Source organism: Chelon labrosus (assembly GCF_963514085.1).
Source record: "Chelon labrosus genome assembly, chromosome: 12".
NCBI lineage: Eukaryota > Metazoa > Chordata > Actinopteri > Mugiliformes > Mugilidae > Chelon > Chelon labrosus.
The window spans coordinates 512,488-535,205 of NC_140345.1; the positions used below are offsets into that span (position 1 = coordinate 512,488).

A 22,718-nucleotide genomic window follows, 5' to 3' on the forward strand; every position below is an offset into this window, starting at 1 on the left:
TGGCAGACTCTTTGTCTTGTTAATTAATACCCTTTAAGCTCTTTACTTCTGCATTTTATCACTGTGTAGTCAAACTGAACAAAAACACTGAAGCAGAACACACAGCAGTAAGGAGATACAAATGTCTGCCAGGCCAGCGCCATCAAATCAGGGATTGGCAAACACTGTCACAAAGCATTACCTAAAGTTACTGTCCTGTCACTGTTACTTAGAGACCTCTAAAGAATTAATGCACCATTTCAACTCAGCAACCTAGGAACACACGATCCAACAACAAGCAGAAAATCTGTCATAAATGGGGTCAAAACTGCAGCAGGATAGCATGACTTTCAGTAAAAAAGTAATGTGCACTCTCAGAAATAATGTGTTAAATTTGTACCTTTAAGGGTCCAACAGCTTGTCACTGGGGCAGTACCCTCAAAGGTACACCTATTGTACCCCTTAACATGGGAACATTTTTGTACCTTTCCTGTTAGTACCTCATGGGGACATTTATGCACCCTGGGGTACAAAAATGGACTTAAATGCACTAGGGACTAAAATGTACCCTTGAAAAGGGTACAAATTTGGTCTCTAAGGGGGTACTGCCCCAGTGACAAACCGTTTGTACCTTATGATGGCAAATTTGTACTCAAAACAACACAAAATGGTCAAAAAATATTTCATCCAGTTTATTAATCTGAAAAAACATTAAATAACCACACTTTTTTAAAACATTTAACATTTTGTTACAGTGTCGTTACTCCATTTATCATTTAACGCAACAATATGTAAGCCAAAACAATCCATTCAACTTTTTTTTTTTTAAGATTAGATCACATTTATAATCCCTGCAGACATTCAAACATTTTTCAGGGTGACATACAACTTGTCTTCAATATTGTATAAGTCGAGGGACTGAAAGTCCATTTCTTGTCCTGGTTTAAATAAACTCCAGTCCAGATCAACACTGACCCTGTATGCATGCAGGTGTGCATCATAAACAGTTGGAACAAGAAGCTTTCCACACAGAAGCCACAGTGTGTTAACATTTAAAATACATTTGATCAGGAAAAAAAGAGGAATATCCTCTGCATGCAAGTAATCAACAATAAAAACATCTTTACATGCATATTTTACACTGTCAACAAAGACCCCTGAAACACGCTGCATGTTTATAAATGCATCCTCACTCCCTTGTACATCAACAAGACACCTCTGTAGCCCAAGTGGGAGAGATGAAAGTAGGGTATGCGTACTAGTCCCTGTCACAATCTCAAATTCATTAAGAAAGTTGGCTTGGGAAAACTCCCAGCATTGCCGCATCTGGTGCCTGTCACTTAAAGTTTTTGCTACATTGATAAAATTTCTGCAGCTACTCGCAACAGTCTTAAAATATTGGTGCTTTGCCTCAAAGCGCATGCACCATAACCTTCGTAGGGGGCCGTACATGGCTATAAGTCTTCCATAATGTGTCATATAGTGGCATTTTGGAGTGATGACATTGCCAAAAACATCCTTAAGTTTTGTCAGAAATTCACAAACAAGCAAGTTCAAAACAGACAAACTCTCCCTTTTGATTTTAGGGGCAGTTACTATATCAACTATGTCACGACAGAGCAGGAATACGTCCCAATAACTGCAACTGGGTGGAACGCGGTGTGCTATTAAAAAAGGCAACAGCCTAAAAAGACACCATTTCTGAGCAGCAGACCCTGAAATTCCTGAGCCCTGCATTAGTCGCTCTGACAGTTGTACTGGTCTGTTTTTTTTGTCATTTTGACCAATTGCTAGATGTCGTAGTTCTTCGTTGATTTCTTGTATAGTTATGTGTTTCTCTTTGTGTGCTTGGCACACAACTAGTTTCAGTACAAGTGGGATGACTCCTTCTAACAAGTCATGCATTATATCAGGTGGAAATGCCTTTGTCACATCAAAATAGTTTAACTCACTCAAAGGAGAAGGACCATTTACTCCATATGTCACTTTATGCTCAGGGTTTTCAGTACACGATTTCAGATGATACTCGTGTGCCTCTGGGCTTCTCAAGACAAAGTCACTCTCGTTGAATTTTTCTTTAATATTTGTGTAAGTTGCCATGCAAAAACGGCAAACTCTGTGTGAGTTGAACGACAAAGTAAAACCACCTAACATGTGGGCTGAAAGGTTATCGGCTGAAACTGTTGCTATTGCAGCATATAAAGTCTGCTCAATCCCATTAACTGTGATAGTGATGCCATCTCTTTCAAGTTTTTTAAGATCGTCTAACATGGGTTTTAAAATAGTTTGTAAACCACAACGTTTCACAAATGTTTGACGAACTAAAAGAGCAAGATGGATATGCTTGAGCTTTGACTGATGTTTGTTATCAAGGTTGCCTATAGTATAGTAGAAAGCGCATAGCTTATGCTTGGTTCGCTTTGAGCCTATAGGATTGCACAGTTCAAATTCATCTTCATAAAAATGAAGACGTAATGCATTTGGATTAACTTTGAAGAAAGGGTGTTCCATGAAGTAAGTACCATCAGTAAAGTTGCTCAAGTAATCAGGGTCTCTTTCCATATGCCTGTTGGCCTGAATTTCATCAAATATGTCCTCATGTGAACAGTAGTGTCCCAAAACCTCTGTGATGGGCACATAAGAATACGTACCTATTTTGTGTCCACTTTCTGACCTCAAAATGTGATGCACAGGTTCAACCAAATTTAGCTTAGACTTACAATGTTCTTTCAACATGTATGGCGATCTGACAGCTGCTGAAGCTTTTTCAAAAAAGTCATTTGATTGTATCACCTCTCTTAGTTCAGGATACTCCAAAATATTGAACCCATTTTCTAGAAGATGGTATGTAATAAAAGCATCGTAATTTTCCTTAAAATAACTAAACAGAAAATTGATATCATTTAAAATTTCCTGCTGGACAGCCTGTGGAATGTTATTTTTTTCTCTACATTTAAGAATGAAGCTACAAAGATTTTCTTTAAAGTTTCTAAATAGTGCATCCATAGTAGGTGGTACATCTACCTGAGGCAGCATATCATTGTCCGACGTATCTCCATCACTTAGGTCAGTGTCATTTCCGTTGTTTAGGTCAGTGTCATTTCCGTTGTTTAGGTCAGTGTCATTTCCGTTGTTTAGGTCAGTGTCATTTCCGTTGTTTAGGTCAGTGTCATTTCCGTTGCTCCCAGGTAGCACATGTTCCCTGTGCTTACGGTAGACATGACGCCTGTAGGACTCATATAATTTAAAAGACGTTTTACAGTTATTTAGTCCACAACTGATGTTAAAGTTGGATTCATGAGCATGAATGAGACCAACATGCTGAATGAGTTTCGTTAAGGTGAAGGTGGTTCTTCGACATCTGGGACATCTATATGGCTGAGGCATATTTAGAAAAGAAGATTAATTATTCGGGTGACAGTGACAGGAAGGGCCTTGTCACCCCCCTCAGTAATGTTTAGTATAATGCGTTGAAGAAAGGTCAGCGTCTTGTTCATATAGTGTGGGTAAGCCAGATTAAAAATAAAGTAGGCGCAGAAGGCTGCATTCAACCCTTCCTCAACTCCTGTCCCTTGGCACAGATCGACACCGTCCACCCTGACTGAAACCGGAACCTTCTTGGTAAATGCCATTTTCCAGTCACTGTCTCCCAGCTGTACAGTTGGATAGGGACTCTGACTGGTACACTGCAAAAAAAGTCAAACAATGGTGAAGCAGATAAATTAAACAGATTCAGCTTCATTATCAAGGCTCTAAACTTTCACCATAATTTATCCAAAAAATATGAAAGTGTAGCAATTTGAAAAGCACTTTCTAAACTTGCTTTTTTTAAAATGGACTAAATTACCTGTCCCACTGTGATGAAATGGTCCACTTTCTCTTTAAAGATGAGGGGCAGCAAGATTAGCGCTGCACGAAAGTCAGCCTCTGTAAGAGACAATGAAATGTCAGCTTAGTAGATCTTAGTAAATTAACATTAGTATCTTTAATAAGTTAGTTTAAAAAAATAAATTACTCGTAATACCTGGTAGTTGTTCTGCCAGCAGTTCCTCCCTAGCTTCAGCATAAATTTTGGCCAATGTGGATTTTCCTTCCACCATCTTGATCACCTTTGGCACTATGTCGGTGAAGCCCTCTTTCCAGCGATGGCGCAAGTTCTGAGCAGATGGATGGATCCTGTCAACCTCTTCCGACAGCTGAAAAAGTTAATAGAGAGGGGAAATTTTGCTGATTTAACCAAGTAATCTCAACATTCACGCATGAGGCCAGTAAAAACTAAAAACTAAAGCATTTTAACTGTATTTCATAGAGTTACATTAGTTTTTACTATTCTAAGTGTTATGGTTTTGTATCACTTACGCCTGAAGGTGTTCTCAGGAAAGGGTATTTCCTCAGTACATCCTCAACTGTCATGCCATCCATGATCTCTTTTCGACGCCATGCAAAAGTAAGCTGCATACGGTCTTTGACCACAGAGCTGTCTGGTTGCATTTTTTCATACTGCATATGTAGGTCATGCACATGCCTCTCGATAGAGGTTGCATCCTCACCAATCACAGCAGGCACCTGCTGGGGAAAAATTAATTTAAAATTAAATGATGTAGATGTCCATGAACCCCACCCTAGAAGTCAACATAAGAAACCTGTTGTTGACAAATACTACAAAAGAATTTCTGATGACAACTGGCCATTTCAATCTGTGTATTACCATTTGTTCTTTCCATTTTCAATTGGCAATCAAATAATGAAAAACTGACTGTTTATTTTGTTTTTTGTTCTTTATTATAACACCAAAAACGAAAAAATGCCTGGTTTTTCATATTTCAATTTTAGGCTCAGAACAAAAATACGAACACTTACACGGTAGCATAACTAGGGTCTCTACATGTAAACATGTAAACCGCACTGAGAGCACTGAACTCTCTTCGTTCAGTGCTCTCAGTGCTTTCTTCCGGCAACAGACAGTTCAGATCCCCAAGATGGCGCCCGCCTGGATATGCGAGCCAGACGCGAACGGTACTGTATTCCTTTTTTAATAAACTGCCTGTATACTTGCAAAGTTCTCAATGCTTCGGTTTACATGTAGAGACCCTAGTTATGCTACCGTGTAAGTGTGGTGATATTGTGAGCCTTGTTAGTGGTATAGAAATAGCGATTTCTTTTTATGCGTCGGTGTGCCCCGAAGGCTAGCGTTGTACGCTAATTAGCGGTTTGCAAGAAAACTGGTCACATTTGACTAACAAAACAAATGCATGGAAACAAATACCAGAGAACGGTCGAACTCGGTACACATGTGTTATTAACCCCAGGTTCATTTTGCGCCGGAGTTCCCCTTTAACCTTTTTACAAAAACATATGGTTAAATACTATTGTGCACAATAACTTAGCTACATGAATCCACTCACCGCTGACACAGATCTGGGACAGGTTCCTGCAGTTTCTGTAGACTCTCTTGTTCTTTTGTTCCCAAACTTTTCCTTACTTCTTTTCACCTCATCGTTGTGAATCAGAGGTGCACGCTCCGCTTTGAATTTGCGCTTGAGGGATTGATGCCAGGTATGCTAATACAAACAATAAAAGAATGATAACTCAATTAAAGCTATGGTCGACATTTAGAAAGATTGATCATTATTATTAACGTCATTTAGATGGCGGTTATGGCCCTATAGTACCCTCCATCCCAATGCAGAAGGGGGTCGGGCTGAGGCGGGACGAGGAGCAGAGGTGTGTCAAATTGAGCGAGGGGATTGGATGGAGGGTACGAAAGAGAGAGTGCAAATTTCTTTCTAAACGTAGACAATAGCTTGAAATGTAATTAAATTAACATATATGCATTACTGTATTAAAACATTGTAACTTACATAGCCATTTCCCTCCAGATCCTTTAGAAAAGGGTACTTCATAATAAGTGCTTTTACAACTTGCACATATTCCGCATTAGTAGGATACCTGTGAAACAGAATAAATTAAAGAATAGTACTATGAACACAGCCATATAACTGCTATTTAAAAGTCACAAGTGTTCATTTTTATCATGAGTGGCCCTTGACCTTCCAGGTGGGAGCAAATCTGGCTCTACAACTTAACAGCTTGAAGTATATTCGTAAAACACTGACATAGTGACACTGTAACTGTAACTAACTCTTGTAGGACATTTTTGACTCACATTGTGTATTCTAAGATTGCTTCATGGAGAACACGAATTATCCTATGTCGATCTCTGGATGACTTCTGACATGCTTCCTTGTTATCAAGCCTGGTCTGAAGGTCTCTAGGGAAAGGAGGAATCACGAACACAGCAGGAAGTCTCCCATTTGCCTCACTTCTGACATAGGGTGGGAAAGGGAGAGGAACTTGTGTTACCAACATGTGAGCACCCCAGGAAGTGCGACAGGCTGTGAAGCAAATTTTCATAGCAGCCAAACTGTGTAACTACAACCTCAGGTGATGCACTGGGGCATCCAAGGAGGGGAGGTGTGGGTTGGGAGGGGCCCTGAGGAGATGCTACTTTCAAATCTTGCAAGCGCTCCAGAGTTAGCCAGATTTACCAACCCTAGCTTTAAAAAGCCTTTTCTCTAAAAAATATGTCTTTAAAAGAGGGGGGTCACTTAATATCCACGATCATCAGAACAATATGGTTACATTCAAGTTTACAATTTTTCATGCTTTTCCTGTCCAGAGAAAACCATTTATCTCCAGATGTGTTCATGTTAAATGTTTGTGATAAACATCATAAATTGCAGGATAAATTTTCCTTCAACTGCTGATTAAAATCTGTAAGTATATAAGACCAGATAATATATAAGACCATATATGCTACTAAAAAAGGGAATCGTTGGAAAATGCATGACATAGCTGAAACAGGCAGGCTTTTCAGAGAGAGTTCTAATGGGTCATACACCACAGATTATTATTGGCACCTATGACAACAGTATATTGAACATTCTACTCATTAAGACCTTTAAAAAAAAAACATTTCAGTACAATTATCTTTTTAAAAAACAAAAACAACAAAAAAAAAAAACTTACCCCTCTGCAGCCAAAGGCTGTACATAGAATTCTTCAGGCACTGACTCTAAAGTTAGTGTGACAACATCCTTCAGCTCCCGAACAAATTTGTTGAACTTTGCCTGTTTCTTGAATGAACCAGGAAAAAGGTATGCTACCATGTTGTCTGTTAATCCACACTCTATTGTTTCTCCATCCACTTCTTTGTCTGAAAGAGTAACAGAGAGAAACAGTTATTGCTCCGCTCTGCGCTCTTACCGCGACTTACTGAGTGGCGTCAACATTAGCTTAAGCTCGCTGCATTTTACCTTGCATAAATTAGCCTAGCGGCTAGCGGACTTTTCCTCTCCTCTCAACAGCAACAAACGACATGTGTTATTTCAGTTTTCTGACTCACGGCTGCATGAACGTTTTTTCAGTATAGCATTACTGTAGCGAGAGCAGCAAGTTAGATGACGATGAGATGCCGGTCCTTGATATCTAATCTGCCATTGATTTGAACAATTTTAACTCAGGAGTTTTCCTGCCAATATGGCGGCGTCAACAAAAAAAAAAAGTCACATGATGTCCGGAGGAGTGCGACCGGCTACCGTAATAACTGTCGTTCTAGTCTGCGCGCAACACGCTCACTCGCGCTTCCGACCTGGCTACCGTAATAACCGTTGTCCTATTCTACACGCAACATTTTTTTTTTTCTCATTCATAAAAAGCTAAAATCGGGGGACATTTTCGGGGACAGCTTTGGCCGGGGACAGGTCATCCAAAATGGGGACTGTCCCCGTAAATCGGGGACGTCTGGTCTCCCTACACCCCTATACTTAGTATACTCAGGTTTTCACATCTCCTGTTAGCCAGCATTTAACGTTAGGAAAACGGACAGTCAGAAGGCCTTTGAGACAGAGAGGTACAAATGTGGAACTTCAGGGTACATTTTAGTCCCTGTGTCTATGTTAACTAGCCAGGCAATGCTGTCAGCAATTTTTAGCTAACATTAGCTATCAGTTAGCATTAGCAAAATCATTTTCATCCAGCAACACAAAACCCGTCAATAAAACGTAACTTTACAAGGCACAAGAGATCGTCTCAAAATCATATCTTTGGTCATGTTAACCTGTTATTTTTTTAGATTTAAGTTTGATATCTGACAGCAAGCAAACGTCATTTTCTAGATAAGGTCAATGCTTGCTAACGCAATTTAATAGCTCGGTTTATTCAGTTTGACAAAAAGAATAGAATATATAAAAGCAGAAAAATAAATCAACTTTCCAGCTCAATCAAATAATAAAATGAACTTACCTCTGAATCTCTGGGCCTCCTCCTCTGTCAAATTTAGTCCGGCTTCCTCCAGCTTTTGAAGGAGCTCCTCCGTGGAGAGCTCCATCTTTGACTTTGAGCGCCAACTGCCGGTGACTGTCAGTATCGACGGTTGAGACCTGCCGTTGGTGCGCGTGCGTACGCAGCTGCTTAAGGAACGCGCGTGTGTGCGCCATTCTGGGTCATGGAGGCCCTTCATCATTGTGATTCAACGTTATCTCAAGGATACAGTTTTGAAATTAGGCTTTTTACTGTAAAATCTTAATATTTTTTTCTTTAATATTAGTGATGTGTGATTACGCTGATTTCTTTCTGATCCACTTAAAAGTGTATACCAATAGGCTACAATACCTATATTTTGTATAAAAGCTTTATGTGTGAAGATAATAGAAATAGTTATACTTAATTATTCATAAATATTTTTGTGTCACTTGTAATATTAAGTTTAGTCCTATTTTATTAAATTACTGCTGTGTTCTCTGAGGTTTGCTTGAAAACAGATACGCCCCCCCCCCCCCCCTCCATATTGGAAATTTGGGATTAAGAATAAGAGTGTAAATGAACTGAATTTCCCAATTCTGATGCACAAACCATACCATCCCCCAACTGTATCAGTCACACACAGCCTCACATTGTACCCCTGTTTGTGGAAAAAATGGTACAGATGTGGACCCTTGATCATTTTGGAACTTAAATGTACCCTTTTGACCCAAAAAGGGTACATTTAAGTTCCATGAGGAACAACTTGGAACTTGTGAGGGTACATCCTCAGCAGATGTACCTTAGAGAACAAAAATGAACCTCAGTCGTACCCTTTTTTCTGACAGAGTGGTTATATAAGATTCAAACTAACAGCATCACAATATTCTACTATATTGTTCTGATGTTATTCAGATTTAAAAGTTCTGATGCACCACTCCTTAACCACTCCTTATAGTTGTCTGTGTTTACTATTCACAACATAATCTAATAATGAAATCTTCTTGCTGCACAACAAGTGCTTTCCAAAGCATTTAGTTCTCCATCAGTTTACCCACAAAACACCAAAACACAACATCCAGAACAACGTGAAACAAAAAAAGCTTTTATGTTAAAACAAAAATAAATAAAGCTAGATAAGGATAGAAACTAGGCCCATGACTACAGCTGAGCAACAACAACTGATGGCCAGTCAGATGAAGGATTAACAAGAAGGCTGTGGGATGGATGGGAGGATATTTACTCCCAAGCCGCCTCCTACGTCTCCTCAGCTTTATTAGAATAGAATCGAAGGAGGAAGCATAGGCTCTCTTCAGGTAAATGTCACTGCTGTCTTCGATGATGGCACTATTGCTTACAGCCCACTGAAGCTGCCTCGTCCCCTCTCTGAGAGTCAAGGGCCTGTTTTAAATGCCACTGCCTGACCACAAAAGTGCCTCAGCTTGCTCAATATAGGCCCAAGACTTTTTTGCATTTCAGATTGTGGCTGTGCAGATTTAACACCTTGTTTGGGAAAAGCCACCAAAGGGACATGAACACTGCTTAGCCGAAAAGGCAAACGCTTTACCTTTTACTCAATTATATTAGATTAGGAAACAAAAAAAGGATTTATTCAGTTTCTAGGTCGACAAGAGGCAACTTCATAGACTGAAAGATGAAGACAATGCAGTTCCTCCAATGGCCATACACCAATCAGGCATTAACATTATGACCACATGCCTAATATTGTGCATGTCATGCTGTTTTTAATGTTGCAGCCTAAGTTCACTGTAGCCAATGCACTGCCACTGCTGGGAAACTTTTTGAACTTTTGTATGTTACTTAGCAGAAGGCCCATGTCCATTTTCTGATGAGTCAGAACTGTTTTGACGGCACAAGGGAGACCTACAGATTGGTGTACATACCTCAGGATATATTAAGTATCTATCTGTCTATCTATCTATCTATCTATCTATCTATCTATCTACTTTGAGGTTCCAAAAGAGAGTCAATCCCCATAGGCCTCTATGTTAAAATGTCCAACAGCATAAATAAACATGTTTACAGCCTCATACTAGGTGTTGTACCAACCAGACAACTTTACTGCTGTGCCATGATGCTTTAATATCATGTCGACTAGTCGCTGATCAATAACGCCACGCCTGTAACAACGCTGATGCCTCACAGAAGACAGGTGAGGAGCCCAGTGAGTCATTGCAGCAAACTAATGGGTGGTGTTTTTTCATCTTTATGTACAGTAGTGTAAGCATGATTGTATGTGAATTGCTATGTTGCAAAAAATGCACACTTGGGAAAACCTACTAGAATTAAAAATGAAATAAAATAAATGAGGTCAGTCTTTTAGCTAATCCTTTTAGAGAAGCAAGTATCCTTTTGATTTGCCAGGCCATAGTTTATAATCAGAGAAAAACGTCCCTGCATAACATAAGTCTATCACTGATCTGCTTACTCTTGTCATGACTGCCCACCTCTGGTGGAGCTCTAAAATATGTAATGAGCTATTTGAATATAGTGCAGTAAAGCAGTGGGAATCCTCTTAAATCACTCTAAATAAAGTTTTTTGTATAAAACGTAATCTCTAATCCCGTCATCCGTCCTATATCAGCAATAGCCAGGTTTTAGTTTAAGCTCTGCCATTTAGATTACACAAACTCTAGCTCTGCTGAATGCATTGACAATTTTAAAAATGCACACAACACACATAGTTCCTGATGCATTGATTCCCATTCCAACCCAAATGAAAATGGAAAGAAAAACGTAGTATAAAAGATTAAAATAAAACCTATCAGTATAGTCTGCAATGAAAAATGAAATTCCCGAGGGAATTGTCTTAATATATATATATATATATATATATATACATAACCTAAATTGTTTGCCTGTTACTGAGAAATTGTAATAGTCATTGGCCAATTACCAACCAGACTCATATCTAAATAGGGTCACAGAGGGTCACACTGTAATGCACTTGCTAATTTGAAGCAGGAATCTCTGAAGGATATTCTCATTCGGGACGATGCCAGTCACAACTACTAGCGAGCTACTACGGAGTAGCTACTCAGATGTTTGTTTGTCTCTGGCTCAGTGAAAAGGAAACTGAAGAAATAGATATCAAGACACGGCTATCTAGGGCGAAGGATTACAGAGATATCATCACCTAATTTGTGAAACAGAGTGATGCCAGGGCTCAGGTCAGTTAAGGATGTGAGGCACTAAATAAAAGAATTAGACACTTTAGATGAGAACATTTTGATCAGGGTCATTTGACTTTGACCAAATGGGAAAAATGTACCTAACATTTCTCATGTGGTTCTTTAACATTAAATAGATAAAAAGAAGAAAAACATTTTGCTTAATTAGTCCTGATCAATAGCTTACTTTTGTTTTTCATTTAATTCAAGAGATGATTCTGACATCCACTTGTCTTGTGTTTGGTTACTACAATCAGTCTGGCTCAAGGCGTTTTGTGATATAATGACCATGACTTGCTGACTGAACTTGCGAACTTGTCACACCATCTCCCACAATTTCCTGGATGGCATCTTCAGTGAGTAAAATAAGATAATCCTTTTTTTATCCCACAGTGGGAAAAGTTGCAGTATACAGCTTAAAGGATAGTGCACACAAGAGATAAAAGATTGTCATTCAATACTACCAACCCAGCAGCCCTATTTATTTGACTGAATGCAGTCGCATGGTGCTTGATCTAGTAGAATACAAGGTAGATAAAAAAAAAAAAATAGAAAGAAAAAGAAAGCTTTTCTGAATCTCTAGGGATCTCTGTAAAAAACTGCTGGATCGGCAGCCTACTTGAATATTTTTCAATATTTTCACGTGTGAGGTATGTTCATATGGACTTTGGCAAACATAGCAAACAAAACCCCATTCGAATGCAGCATATCAACAGTGGACAGAATGGTTCAGGCACATAATTTATGATTGGGTTAGTTAACCATCCAGGAAGAAATAAAGATAAAGTTGATGTTACAAAAATGGTGTATAGTAACCTGACAAAGACTAACTGGTTTGACTGTTTTTTTCAAAGGGTCTTAAACATGTTACCTGTAAACTGGCAGCCTAAACACAGATTTATGTTATGTTTTCTTAATTTCAAACTCCATATACACGCACAGAGAAACACGCACATATGTAAGTAATACGTTAGAGTAATTAGTTGGAAAGCCTGTGAATCTCTCAATTGACTTAACTAGCCTACGTCAGAGAGGCAAATGCTGAGAAGTCCAACTGAGACAGTAGGTCAAATTGGATTGGCTTGATCAGAGCCCTGAGGCAACTCCTGTGTAATCTGAATAATAGATAATCCGGGTCTCGAGAAGGATTACGAGCCCACATTCAGGAAGTGGGTTGGTAGCTGATCAGAGCTATCAGATCAGGATGTTAAATCAGAAATTAATCAGCACCTGTTTTTTTTTTTTAAGATTAACCTCATCAAATCGCAGTGTGTAAGAGGCACTTACAGTCAGACATACAGTAGGCGCCAATATATCGAGATTTTACAGTATGTGTTTCCTTGGAGACACCATCGCCTACTCCACCATCTGTAATTGCTTTGTCCTCAGGCTGACGAATGAGGTGCTGACATCTCAAACCTGACAAACTTGTTGCTCCAACAGTGAAGTCAATGAAGCACTCATATTATTACTGAATGGGGAAACTGCTCTTGCTGTGTGTGTGCGCATTTACATCAATCAGCCACAACATTAAAATCACTGATAAATAACACTGACCAAATTTTAGCAAGGCAATGTTCTGCTGGGAAAACTTTGGACCTGGCATTCGTGTTACTTAGGCATGTACTATCCACCTAGACCAGACTGGGGACCCCCACCCCACAGCAGTGACACTCCTTGATGGCAGCAGCCATCCCAAAGGTACACACACACAACAAAGGTTTAGGAACAAACCCAAAAAACATGAAAAACAGCACAAGGTCTTGACCTGGCCTCCAGATTATCTAGATCCCAAAATGATCAAGTACTAACAACATCCTGTTGCCAGACACCACAGGCCATCCTTTGAAGGCTCATATCCATTTGATATGATGAGTCAGAACTGTTTTGGAGGCACAAGGGAGACCTACACATTATTAGGCAGGTGGTCATAATGTTATGCCTGATCAGTGTATATGTGTGAGGAGCACACTCCTACAGAGCAGCAGAAATATTTTTTAGATCCATTGACATCCTGGTGACTATCCACAACAGCAAACGTTTCTCTGGAATTTCATCAGATTTAACTAATTGGGGAAAAAATTATGTGGATCTTAAAACTGCAATGCAAAATATAGCATGAGGGAAGCTAGCATGCCAAACAGGGAAACAGTGTGATAAAGATGCAGAAGAAAAAGTGAAGAGGGGATTGCAGGCTTGTGAGGAAGCGTCGAGAAGGGAAATTGTCTGGCAATAGGATCTGAGAGGAAGACCAACTCCCAGCAATCTCTCAAAAGCTCTGGATATAATGTGGCATACCATTATCACCACAGTTGTCCACGTGGTGGCGACAATCATTCCTGTTTCCGTTTTCTTCCTCTTTCCTACTGCCACCTTCTCTTGTTGTCTCCATCAGCCTCATTTGAATTGTATTTTCAGAAAAAAATGCACTGAACTGTCTCACCTTTCAAAACAGATACATATTTTCGCAGAAGGCAATAAAAGCAATGCAGGCCCAAATCCTCACACTTTTGAAGACAGGGACTGTATTTCAGCTAGACTCATCAATATGCAAAACATCAGAGCATTGCTTACCACAAGTACATTCCCTCTACTGCACACCAGGCAAACGCACACAAACATTGTCACATTTTGTGTTTATTGTTTTATATACCAGCTTCCATTGGCAAATAAAAGTATGCAAAAAATCACATTTTGATGAAAGGCACTATGATTCAAAGCAGTAAATTGCCCTATGTGATTTTAATACTCTGCAGGCAGTTGTCATACCAAAGAGGAGCTGAAAAGAGAAGATCCCAGTGCTGAAATCAATGTGCTACCTTTTATTTGGGAATAAGTGAACAAACTCCCAACACTGGATTCAATTTCAAAGCACAGAGCCTTGATCTTTCCAGCTGAGGTCCGTATATAGTATGGGAGAAAGGTGGTGTAGTGCGGGAGAGAGGCATAATCATTATTGCCTATGGAAGGGTATATGTAGGTGAAGTTAGTCCCTCTCTCTCTGTCTCTGTGCTCACTCTGCCTCTCCCTTTCTCAAGTCTCTACCCTGGGCTGTCTTTCCTGGGTTGTTAAATCCCTGCTCCCTTAATCTCCTTACTCAGCTACATCCTCTTTAAAGATGCAGAAACACAGGAGAGACGTGGAATATGTCAGCTGGGGACTGCTGCTGAGCAAGGCAGGGCAGGACATGTGGAGGACGGATGATAGAGTTAGGGAGAGAGAGAGAGAAAGAGAGAGAAATGACAAGTGTTTTGCTGTATTAAAAAAAAATATATATAGTTTTTGTTAAAATGTTGAAAGAAGACAAATAACCTTCTGAGTTTTTCTGTTTAATTGAGAGATCATTTATTTCATGCCTAAAAAAACTCAGGGTAAGATCTTAAAGTAGTGTCTAGAATCCATGATTGGCGGTCTATTTCTTTGCACAGCAAATAGATATTATAATTCACCGTGAAACTAAAATTACTCTATATGACACAGTATAGTGCAGCTCAATTCAATTTTATTTATATAGCGTCAACAACGAAACAGATCATCTCAAGACGCTTTACAAAACCTGGCATGAAATCCCCAGAGTGAGAATGAAGGCGACAGTGGCAAGGAAAAACTCCCTTTTAACAGGAAGAAACCTTGAGCAGAACCCAGCTCATATGGAGGGACCCATCTGCCTAAGGCCAGCCGGGTACAGACAGAAAAGAGAGAGAACAGCAGAAGAAACGAGATAAACATACATCTGTCATATATACATATATCTGGCTAAAGCATACCTGTGGAATCTTATGATACAAACGTGTGATGTTACATGACAGTTTAAAAATAGGCAGGTTGGAAAATTGTTCATTCAGGTAGGAGTGGATAATTGCAGGAGGCCATGAAGACTGGGCAGGTTGATGAGACCACGACAACAGATACATCAATACTATCAATCCACTAAGCTTCCTTTCAAATGCACTACTGCGAGGCAGTGCCTTATCCAGCATCGGCTTGCAACATTTTAATAATGGTGCATCACCTGAGACTCAGGGATATGAAAGTAATCCACTCAAAAATGAATCTCTGTTGCCCTGTGTGCCACATGCCATTCAGCATGATGAGACGCTCCTACTGTAGATTTCTGGGTCACCTTTCAAATGCAGTAACCAAAGTGTGTTATCTACAAGCGTTGTAGATCTGCAAGTCAGTTAAACCTGATCCAAGATTATTTTCCACTGCTAGATGCAGTGATTTAAAATGATCCTTCTGATACAGCATTCAGGTCACATTCTCCATAAAGAATACATTTTAAAGACATATTATTATATGTGATACATAGTTGCTTCTGACTGTTGGAGGTCACATACCATAGCAGCACCAATACCACACACTAATCACCACCAGCCATCATAAACACTCCATATGTAAAGCAAGGGATCAAATTAAATCTTTAACTAGCAGTTTAGCAGCGGTACCTGTTTCCCAGAAGTAGACAGACTTCCCATCATCTATCTGTGTCTGAGCCTTCCAGAAGGAACCACACAACAGCAGCAATGTCACTAAAAGGTACCAGCTCCCCTCTGTCCTTTTTCGGAGGGTCCGTCCTGTACCCATCCACCCCATGGTCCGTCACAGGATAAAAGTAAATCCACTCAGCTTGGGAGGTCCGCGAAGGCAGTGGTGACAACAAAAACGACAAAATCCCAACATGCGACAAGCAGTGAGGTGTGCTTTCGTTTGGGAGAGGATGTGTGTGAGTGTAAGAGAGAGGCAAAAATATCGAGGTTTGTGTATGGTAGTCCTGCAGGAGTTGTGGTCCAGTACTCGGTCTTGACAGATAGACTACCTTCCTCCTATCTTTTTATTTTTTAATTCACAACTTCAAGATGATAGTAGAGGGAGGCTATCAGTACTGGGGACCGTGCTGCTGACGAATGTTACAGTCGTCCTCCTCCATCGTATTCCACTGTTGCCGTTGCTGCCTCTGTCCTCTAGCTGTGGAGCGGCGACAGCGGGCGAGTGTCTGCGGTGGTGTTCTCCTCCCTCCCTCTCACTTGCTCTCTCTCACTCTCTCTCTGCCTCTCCTATTTGCTCACTCATTTGCTCTTCTCCCTGTGACACCCTGCACGCTCTTTTTTTTCTGTTTCCCTCATATTTTTTTGTCTTTCCATCTTATTTCCCTTAATTTTTACACTCTGCATCTCCAATAGGCTTTTTTCCTTACTGTCTTTGCCTCTGTCTCTCGTGTTTTCTTTCTCCCGCCTTGGGCATGAGGACGGATACTCCCCCCTTTCCTCCTCCTCTGCCTCCTCGTCTACTTGACTTCCACTTTCAGTGCCGCAAAGGCGACCGGAGCCCAGCAGGGCTCAAACTGGTCTAAGCAGCTTCCATAAGCACTGCTACCAGGATCAGAAAGGGGGAGGGGGGCTAAAGCAGAGAGGGAGAGATGTGGTAGAGGGGGTGGTTAGACAATATTTATATCATAATACTACAGACAAAAGAAAAGAAAAGAGCACCACCATGAGGGACTTCATCATTAAAAAAAAAAATTGGGTTTACTTACAAATGAAAGCAGTGCAATTCTCTGAATGGCCATTTAAGGCTGGCTCCAAAAGAGGGTCAATCCCTATAGACCTCCATTTTAAAATGGCCACCTTTACTGCAGAATTAAATGGGTTTAAAGGCTGGCACAAAAAAATGTTTTGGTCTCTAGAGATTGAAGTTTTTCATTCATTACACCTGTTTAAATGATAGCAAGGCTTAAAGTTATCCATAATTAAGAGGCATGGGTGCTTGAAGTGAGGAGTGGGTGCAGATTCAGGTTACTAGCTGTCTGTTGGAGTTACAAGGAGTCAGGCACAGCCAAGAGGGCAATGGCCAAAGACTTCACACTGAGCTTCAAGGTTATCCAGGTATTTATACAGTCAATGGTTTTGAAGTGATATATCAGTCTTTGGCTACAGATATAGTGATGGGCTGATTAGTAAGATTTGTTCATTGCTGTTTTGTCTCTATGTGACAACCGAGAAGTCAACAAGAAAAAGAGATTATACAGTTAGAAACAGCAGGGAGAGAGGATTGAGTGAAGAGGTGGAATTAATTGGGCGGAGTTATTGGTCTTCTTCACTTTCAGCTCTTGACAATGTGACTATATTTGTGATAGTGAGGCTATAGTTGTGTCAAGACATCCAACTGCAGACTTGGACTGTCAAAATTGGCTGTCACATGACAGAGAATTCTGAGAAATGAAGGACTTTCAAAACTAAAAGAGCTCCCTTAAAACTACCACGACATGCAACATTACACTCCCTGTCTGGTATTGGAAACAATACCACTATTAATTTCTAGATGAGGTTCAACACACATAATGCAAGGAACTGTCCAGTACAACTACAACTACAGTACTTCAGTCACTGGCCTGAGGAAGGTCTTAAACAGTCCCACCTGTTGATAACATATGGGAAGAGTGCGGTGGGTTAAACAACCATGTGCATCCTTCTTCACTAAGGTACTTTGAAATGTTCGTTTCATTTTGCAGGAGGATTTGTAGCTCTTTGCAGGCTCCTTTAAAGTTTGTGCCACAGTCAAGTGGGACGACTTTTACAGGACCATGCACAGCAAAGAAGCGCCATAGAGAATTGATGAAGCTTGATGTGTCCATTGACTCTATAAGCTCAATATAAACAGCACATATGCTCAGGCATGCAAAAAGTACTGCACACCTTTTACTGTTCACTGTCCCTCCTTGGGAATGACGAATGGAGATGGTCCAGGGGCCAAACACATCAGGCCTATGTTTGTGAAAGGGGGTTCCATGCTGAGACAAACAGACAGAAGATCTGCCATCTTCTGTTCTGCTGACCTGCCAAGTTTGCAAGTTTGCTGCATGTGACACACTTGCACAGAATTTTGGAGATGCATTTTCTTGCTCCAACGATCCAGATGCCAGCTGTGTGTATAGAGTGCGTACTCTACCCGGCTGGCCTTAGGCAGATGGGTCCCTCCATATGAGCTGGGTTCTGCTCAAGGTTTCTTCCTGTTAAAAGGGAGTTTTTCCTTGCCACCGTCGCCTTCAGGCTTGCTCTGGGGGTTTCAGGCCGGGTTTTGTAAAGCTTCTTGAGACAGTTTGTATTGTTATTGACACTATATAAATAAAATTGAATTGAACTGAATTGAATTGCCCCCTTAGTGAAGACTCTGCCTTGATGTTTGCTTCTTTCATGGTAGTCAAGTACTTCCCGTTGCACACAACCAGTGGTGATGGCTTTTGCTTGTGACAATAAATCAGTCGTGTGAGGCTTGGAACAATAATTCCAACTGTGTCATCTTCATTGTTGCTGTCCTTCTTTGACCCAAAAACCTGGACAACATGGATGAAGGAGGCCACAGCTCTGAACAGTGATCGCCATGTGGAAAACTCATGGGTACGAGTGTGAACAGAGGCATATCTGGACCACCAAGCTCAGACCAGCTTCAGTCCCAACACCCCTGCCCCAGACACACTGCCCTCTCAAAGAGACACAGCCACTGGCAAGGAAAGAGGCCCCTGAATTAAGTCCCATCTACTGCCATGATGGCTCACCCACAACACCAAGACACAGAAGGGCTTCTGCTAGTACTCCAGCTGCTAACATGATAGACTTTGCTAAATATCTGGCATGCACGGAGTTAGTAACCACAGGTCTTACCAAGTTTGATGATCAGCCTGAGAGCTTCAGAGCATGGCAGTCCTCCATCCTTAACGCCACTCCAGACTTAGACCTAACAGCTGGTGAAGAATTAGTTATCCTGGTAAAATGACTAGGAAAGGAATCATCTGAACACATTAAAAGAATTTGAGCAGAACATGTCACTAACCCTGAAGCCGCACTTAAGATGTCCTGGACAAGGCTCAGAGAGTGCTATGCCACCCCTGAAGTGATAGAGAGTGCTTTCATTCAAGAAAAAGTTATTATTGTTAAAGGGTGAAACACAGGTACTGGTGAATAATCGTGGGGAGAGCACACTGACAGCGACCAGAGGAAAGAGAGGCAGAAAACCAATCGATGCCGGTGTACTAAAAACAATGCTTTATTGCACGGACTTAAAAACAATAAAAAACACAAGAGCGTTAAAACCTTAAAAGGTTTTAAAACTAGGGCCGGGACTCGATTAAAAAAATGTATCTAATTAATTAGAGGCTTTGTAATGAATTAATCGAAATTAATCACATTTTAATCGCATATAAATATTTGACCTGAGAACAGTGAGAAGTAATTTTTTTCATATGGATATTTCCCATCCACGGGGCCAACCAAAGCGGTCTCATCAGCTTCTTCGTTCATGTTCACTGTGGTTTGTTGTTGTCTGAAGTAATGAACGCTAGTTGGTGCTCCAGTATAATCGGTCCGCCGAAACTCATCCAGTGAGAAACGTTCCGCGGTGCAAAAATAAGTGTGATTAAAATTATTTTTGTGTAATTAATTAATCTTAATTAACGCGTTAAAGTCCCGGCCCTATTTAAAACCAAAAGTTAAAAATGCAAACAAATGTTAAAAACAGTCCATTACAAAATGAAAAGAAAATATTTCGTCATGGTCGCCAGACCGGGTACGAGGCGGCTCAGAGAGGAGGTGACGGAGGCCTGCCGCCGCTCCAGGTGCCGCAGGCACCTCTTCTGCCCCTTGCAGTGGGCTTCCTGGAAGTCACCAGGTAAATAAAAACACAAGGCCAGTACGGGTGTCCACACAATGCACAAGTTACGCACAACCACACACCAGAGCGTTACTACGGCCCATAGGGAGAAACTTACCCGCCAGGCAGAGCGCTATGCTCTGCCACTGCGAGTACTTCATATTGTAACGCTCCGTGGTCTCTTCTTCTTTGTGGCCGGCACACCCGCTGCTGGGACACCCGCTGCCTTGGCTCGTTCTCGGTCTCCTCCTCGTTCTCGTCCCCTCGTGCCGCCCCGACGTCCCTCTGGCGTCCCTCTCACATGTTGACTCTGTGCCTAGTCCGTCCGTCCATCCATCTTGGTTGTCTCCTTTTTTACATGATACTTCTGGTCCAAGTCCGTGCCTCCGTCTGGCGTCTTCCTCCCATATTGGCTCTTTCTTTTTCCAGTTCGTGCTCTCTTTATATCCCTCCACCACTGCCGATTGGTTGTTGTACAGGTGTAATAAAAAGGTGTGTTCACAGGCAGTCGTAAATTAAAAACCACACGCATGCCCTGAAAAAACTTAAAATAAATAAAACAATTAAAAGCACAACACAAGTAAAAGCATGCAATAGTAAAACTCAAAATATAAAAGAAAATAATAAAATCATGCTAAAAAACACTTTTCTGCCCTGTGACAGGACAACTTTCCTCATCTCACTTCAAGGGAGAGCATTAAACGAAGAGAACTTAGTGACCTGCTCATGGAGCTGCTATCAGCTAAAGTAGATGGGACTCAGTTACCTTGACACACCTTGGGGCATTAACCCCATTGTCGAAAAAGTTGCCAATAAACCTACAAGAAAAATGGCTGTCTACTGGGTCAAATATAAAGAACATTATGCTGTGTCTTATCCCCCATTGTCCTTCTTTACTGACTTTGTCAACAGTGAGGCAAAGGCCAGAACTGATCCCAGCTTTGTCTTGATGCCGCACTCATTTCCGTAATGAGAGGCCCATAACAAAGCATGATGGTGTGAAGACAACTATATCCATTCATAAGACAGACTTATCAGCAGCAGCAGGTTCAAATTCAATGTATAGAGCAGAGATGGAGAAGAAAAACAGTGGTGATCCAGCTAAATACTGTCCACTTCACAATAAATCTCATCCTCTGGAAAAGTGCAGAGCCTTTAAAATGAAGTCGCTGACATAACGCAAACAATTGCTAAAAGATCACGGATGATGTTTTAGGTGCTGCTCTGCTACTCACATGGCTAAAGACTGTCCTGTGGAGCTGAAATGCAATGAGTAATGTCATCTGTGAATGAGCCAGACACAGAGCAACAAAACAATCCGCCTTCTGAGATAATGTCAAGGTGCACTGAGGTCTGTGGAGAAGGCTTCCCAGCTCGATCTTATGCAAAGATATCCTTGGTTCAAGTTTTCCGGAGAGGACAAATGTAACGCTCAGTCAAGATGTATGCCATCCTCGACGACCAAAGCAATCGCTCGCTGGCTAGAGCTGAGTTTTTCCAGCTCTTTGGCATCCAAGACACCCCTTCACCCTACTTGATGAGAACTTGTGCTGGTACTGTTGAAATGACTGGTAGGAAGGCAGTCTGTTTCCAGGTACAAGCAATAAATGGTGAAGTGTATTTAGACTTAAGGCCACTCATTGAATGTAATGAGATCATGAGCACTACTCGTACTCGTACTCGTACTCGTCGTCTTCCGCTTATCCGGGTCCGGGTCGCGGGGGCAACAGTTTCAGCAGGGAAGCCCAGACAGCCCTCTCCCCAGCCACCTCAGCCAGCTCCTCCGGAGGAACCCCCAGGCATTCCCAGGCCAGACGAGAGATATAATCCCTCCATCGTGTCCTGGGTCGGCCTCGAGGTCTCCTACCGGTGGGACATGCCCGAAACACCTCTCCCGGGAGGCGTCCGGGAGGCATCCTTACCAGATGCCCTAGCCACCTCAACTGACTCCTCTCGACGTGGAGGAGCAGTGGCTCTACTCTGAGCTCCTCCCGTATGTCCGAGCTCCTAACCCTATCTTTAAGGCTGAGCCCGGCCACCCTACGAAGGAAACTCATTTCGGCCGCTTTTATTCGCGATCTTGTTCTTTCGGTCATTACCCAAAGTTCATGACCATAGGTGAGGATTGGAACGTAGATCGACCGGTAAATTGAGAGCTTCGCCTTTCGGCTTAGCTCTCGCTTCACCACGGCCGACCGGTTAAGCATCCGCATCACTGCAGATGCCGCTCCGATCCGCCTGTCGATCTCTCGCTCCCTTTTACCCTCACTCGTGAACAAGACCCCGAGATACTTGAACTCCTCCACTTGAAGCAGGACCTCCTCTCCGACTCGGAGTGGGCAATCCACCCTTTTCCGACTGAGGATCATGGCCTCAGACTTGGAGGTGCTGATCTTCATCCCAGCCGCTTCACACTCGGCTGCGAACCGCCCCAGCAGGAGCTGAAGGTCGTTGTTCGATGAAGCTAAGAGGACCACGTCATCCGCAAAAAGCAGGGACGAGATTCTCCGATCACCGAACACGACACCCTCCCCCACCCGGCTGCGCCAAGAAATTCTGTCCAAAAAAATTATGAACAGAACCGGTGACAAAGGGCAGACC

The 22,718-nt window shown here is 41.6% G+C and overlaps 2 protein-coding genes across 2 annotated transcripts in view; both read right to left on the bottom strand.

Annotated features, from left to right (window-relative positions):
* The window catches only part of LOC311496748 (thrombospondin type-1 domain-containing protein 7A-like), a 443,055-nt gene extending 426,954 nt beyond the window's left edge, over positions 1–16,101 (bottom strand). Inside the window, exon 1 of the mRNA XM_084556712.1 lies at positions 15,920–16,101. Coding sequence (XP_084412838.1) covers positions 15,920–16,067 — 148 coding nt within the window. The 5' untranslated portion in view covers positions 16,068–16,101. The remainder of the gene's footprint in view (positions 1–15,919) is intronic.
* On the bottom strand, positions 3,315–8,368 carry LOC311496821 (sterile alpha motif domain-containing protein 3-like; the record flags this gene model as incomplete). The annotated part of the gene is made up of 10 exons (XM_084556817.1): positions 3,315–3,357; positions 3,532–3,665; positions 3,827–3,906; positions 4,004–4,175; positions 4,339–4,545; positions 5,385–5,540; positions 5,841–5,928; positions 6,146–6,250; positions 7,009–7,195; positions 8,284–8,368. The coding sequence occupies 10 exons, from the start codon at positions 8,366–8,368 to the stop codon at positions 3,315–3,317; spliced, it is 1,257 nt and encodes a 418-aa protein (XP_084412943.1).
* Positions 16,102–22,718: the final 6,617 nt, after the last annotated feature.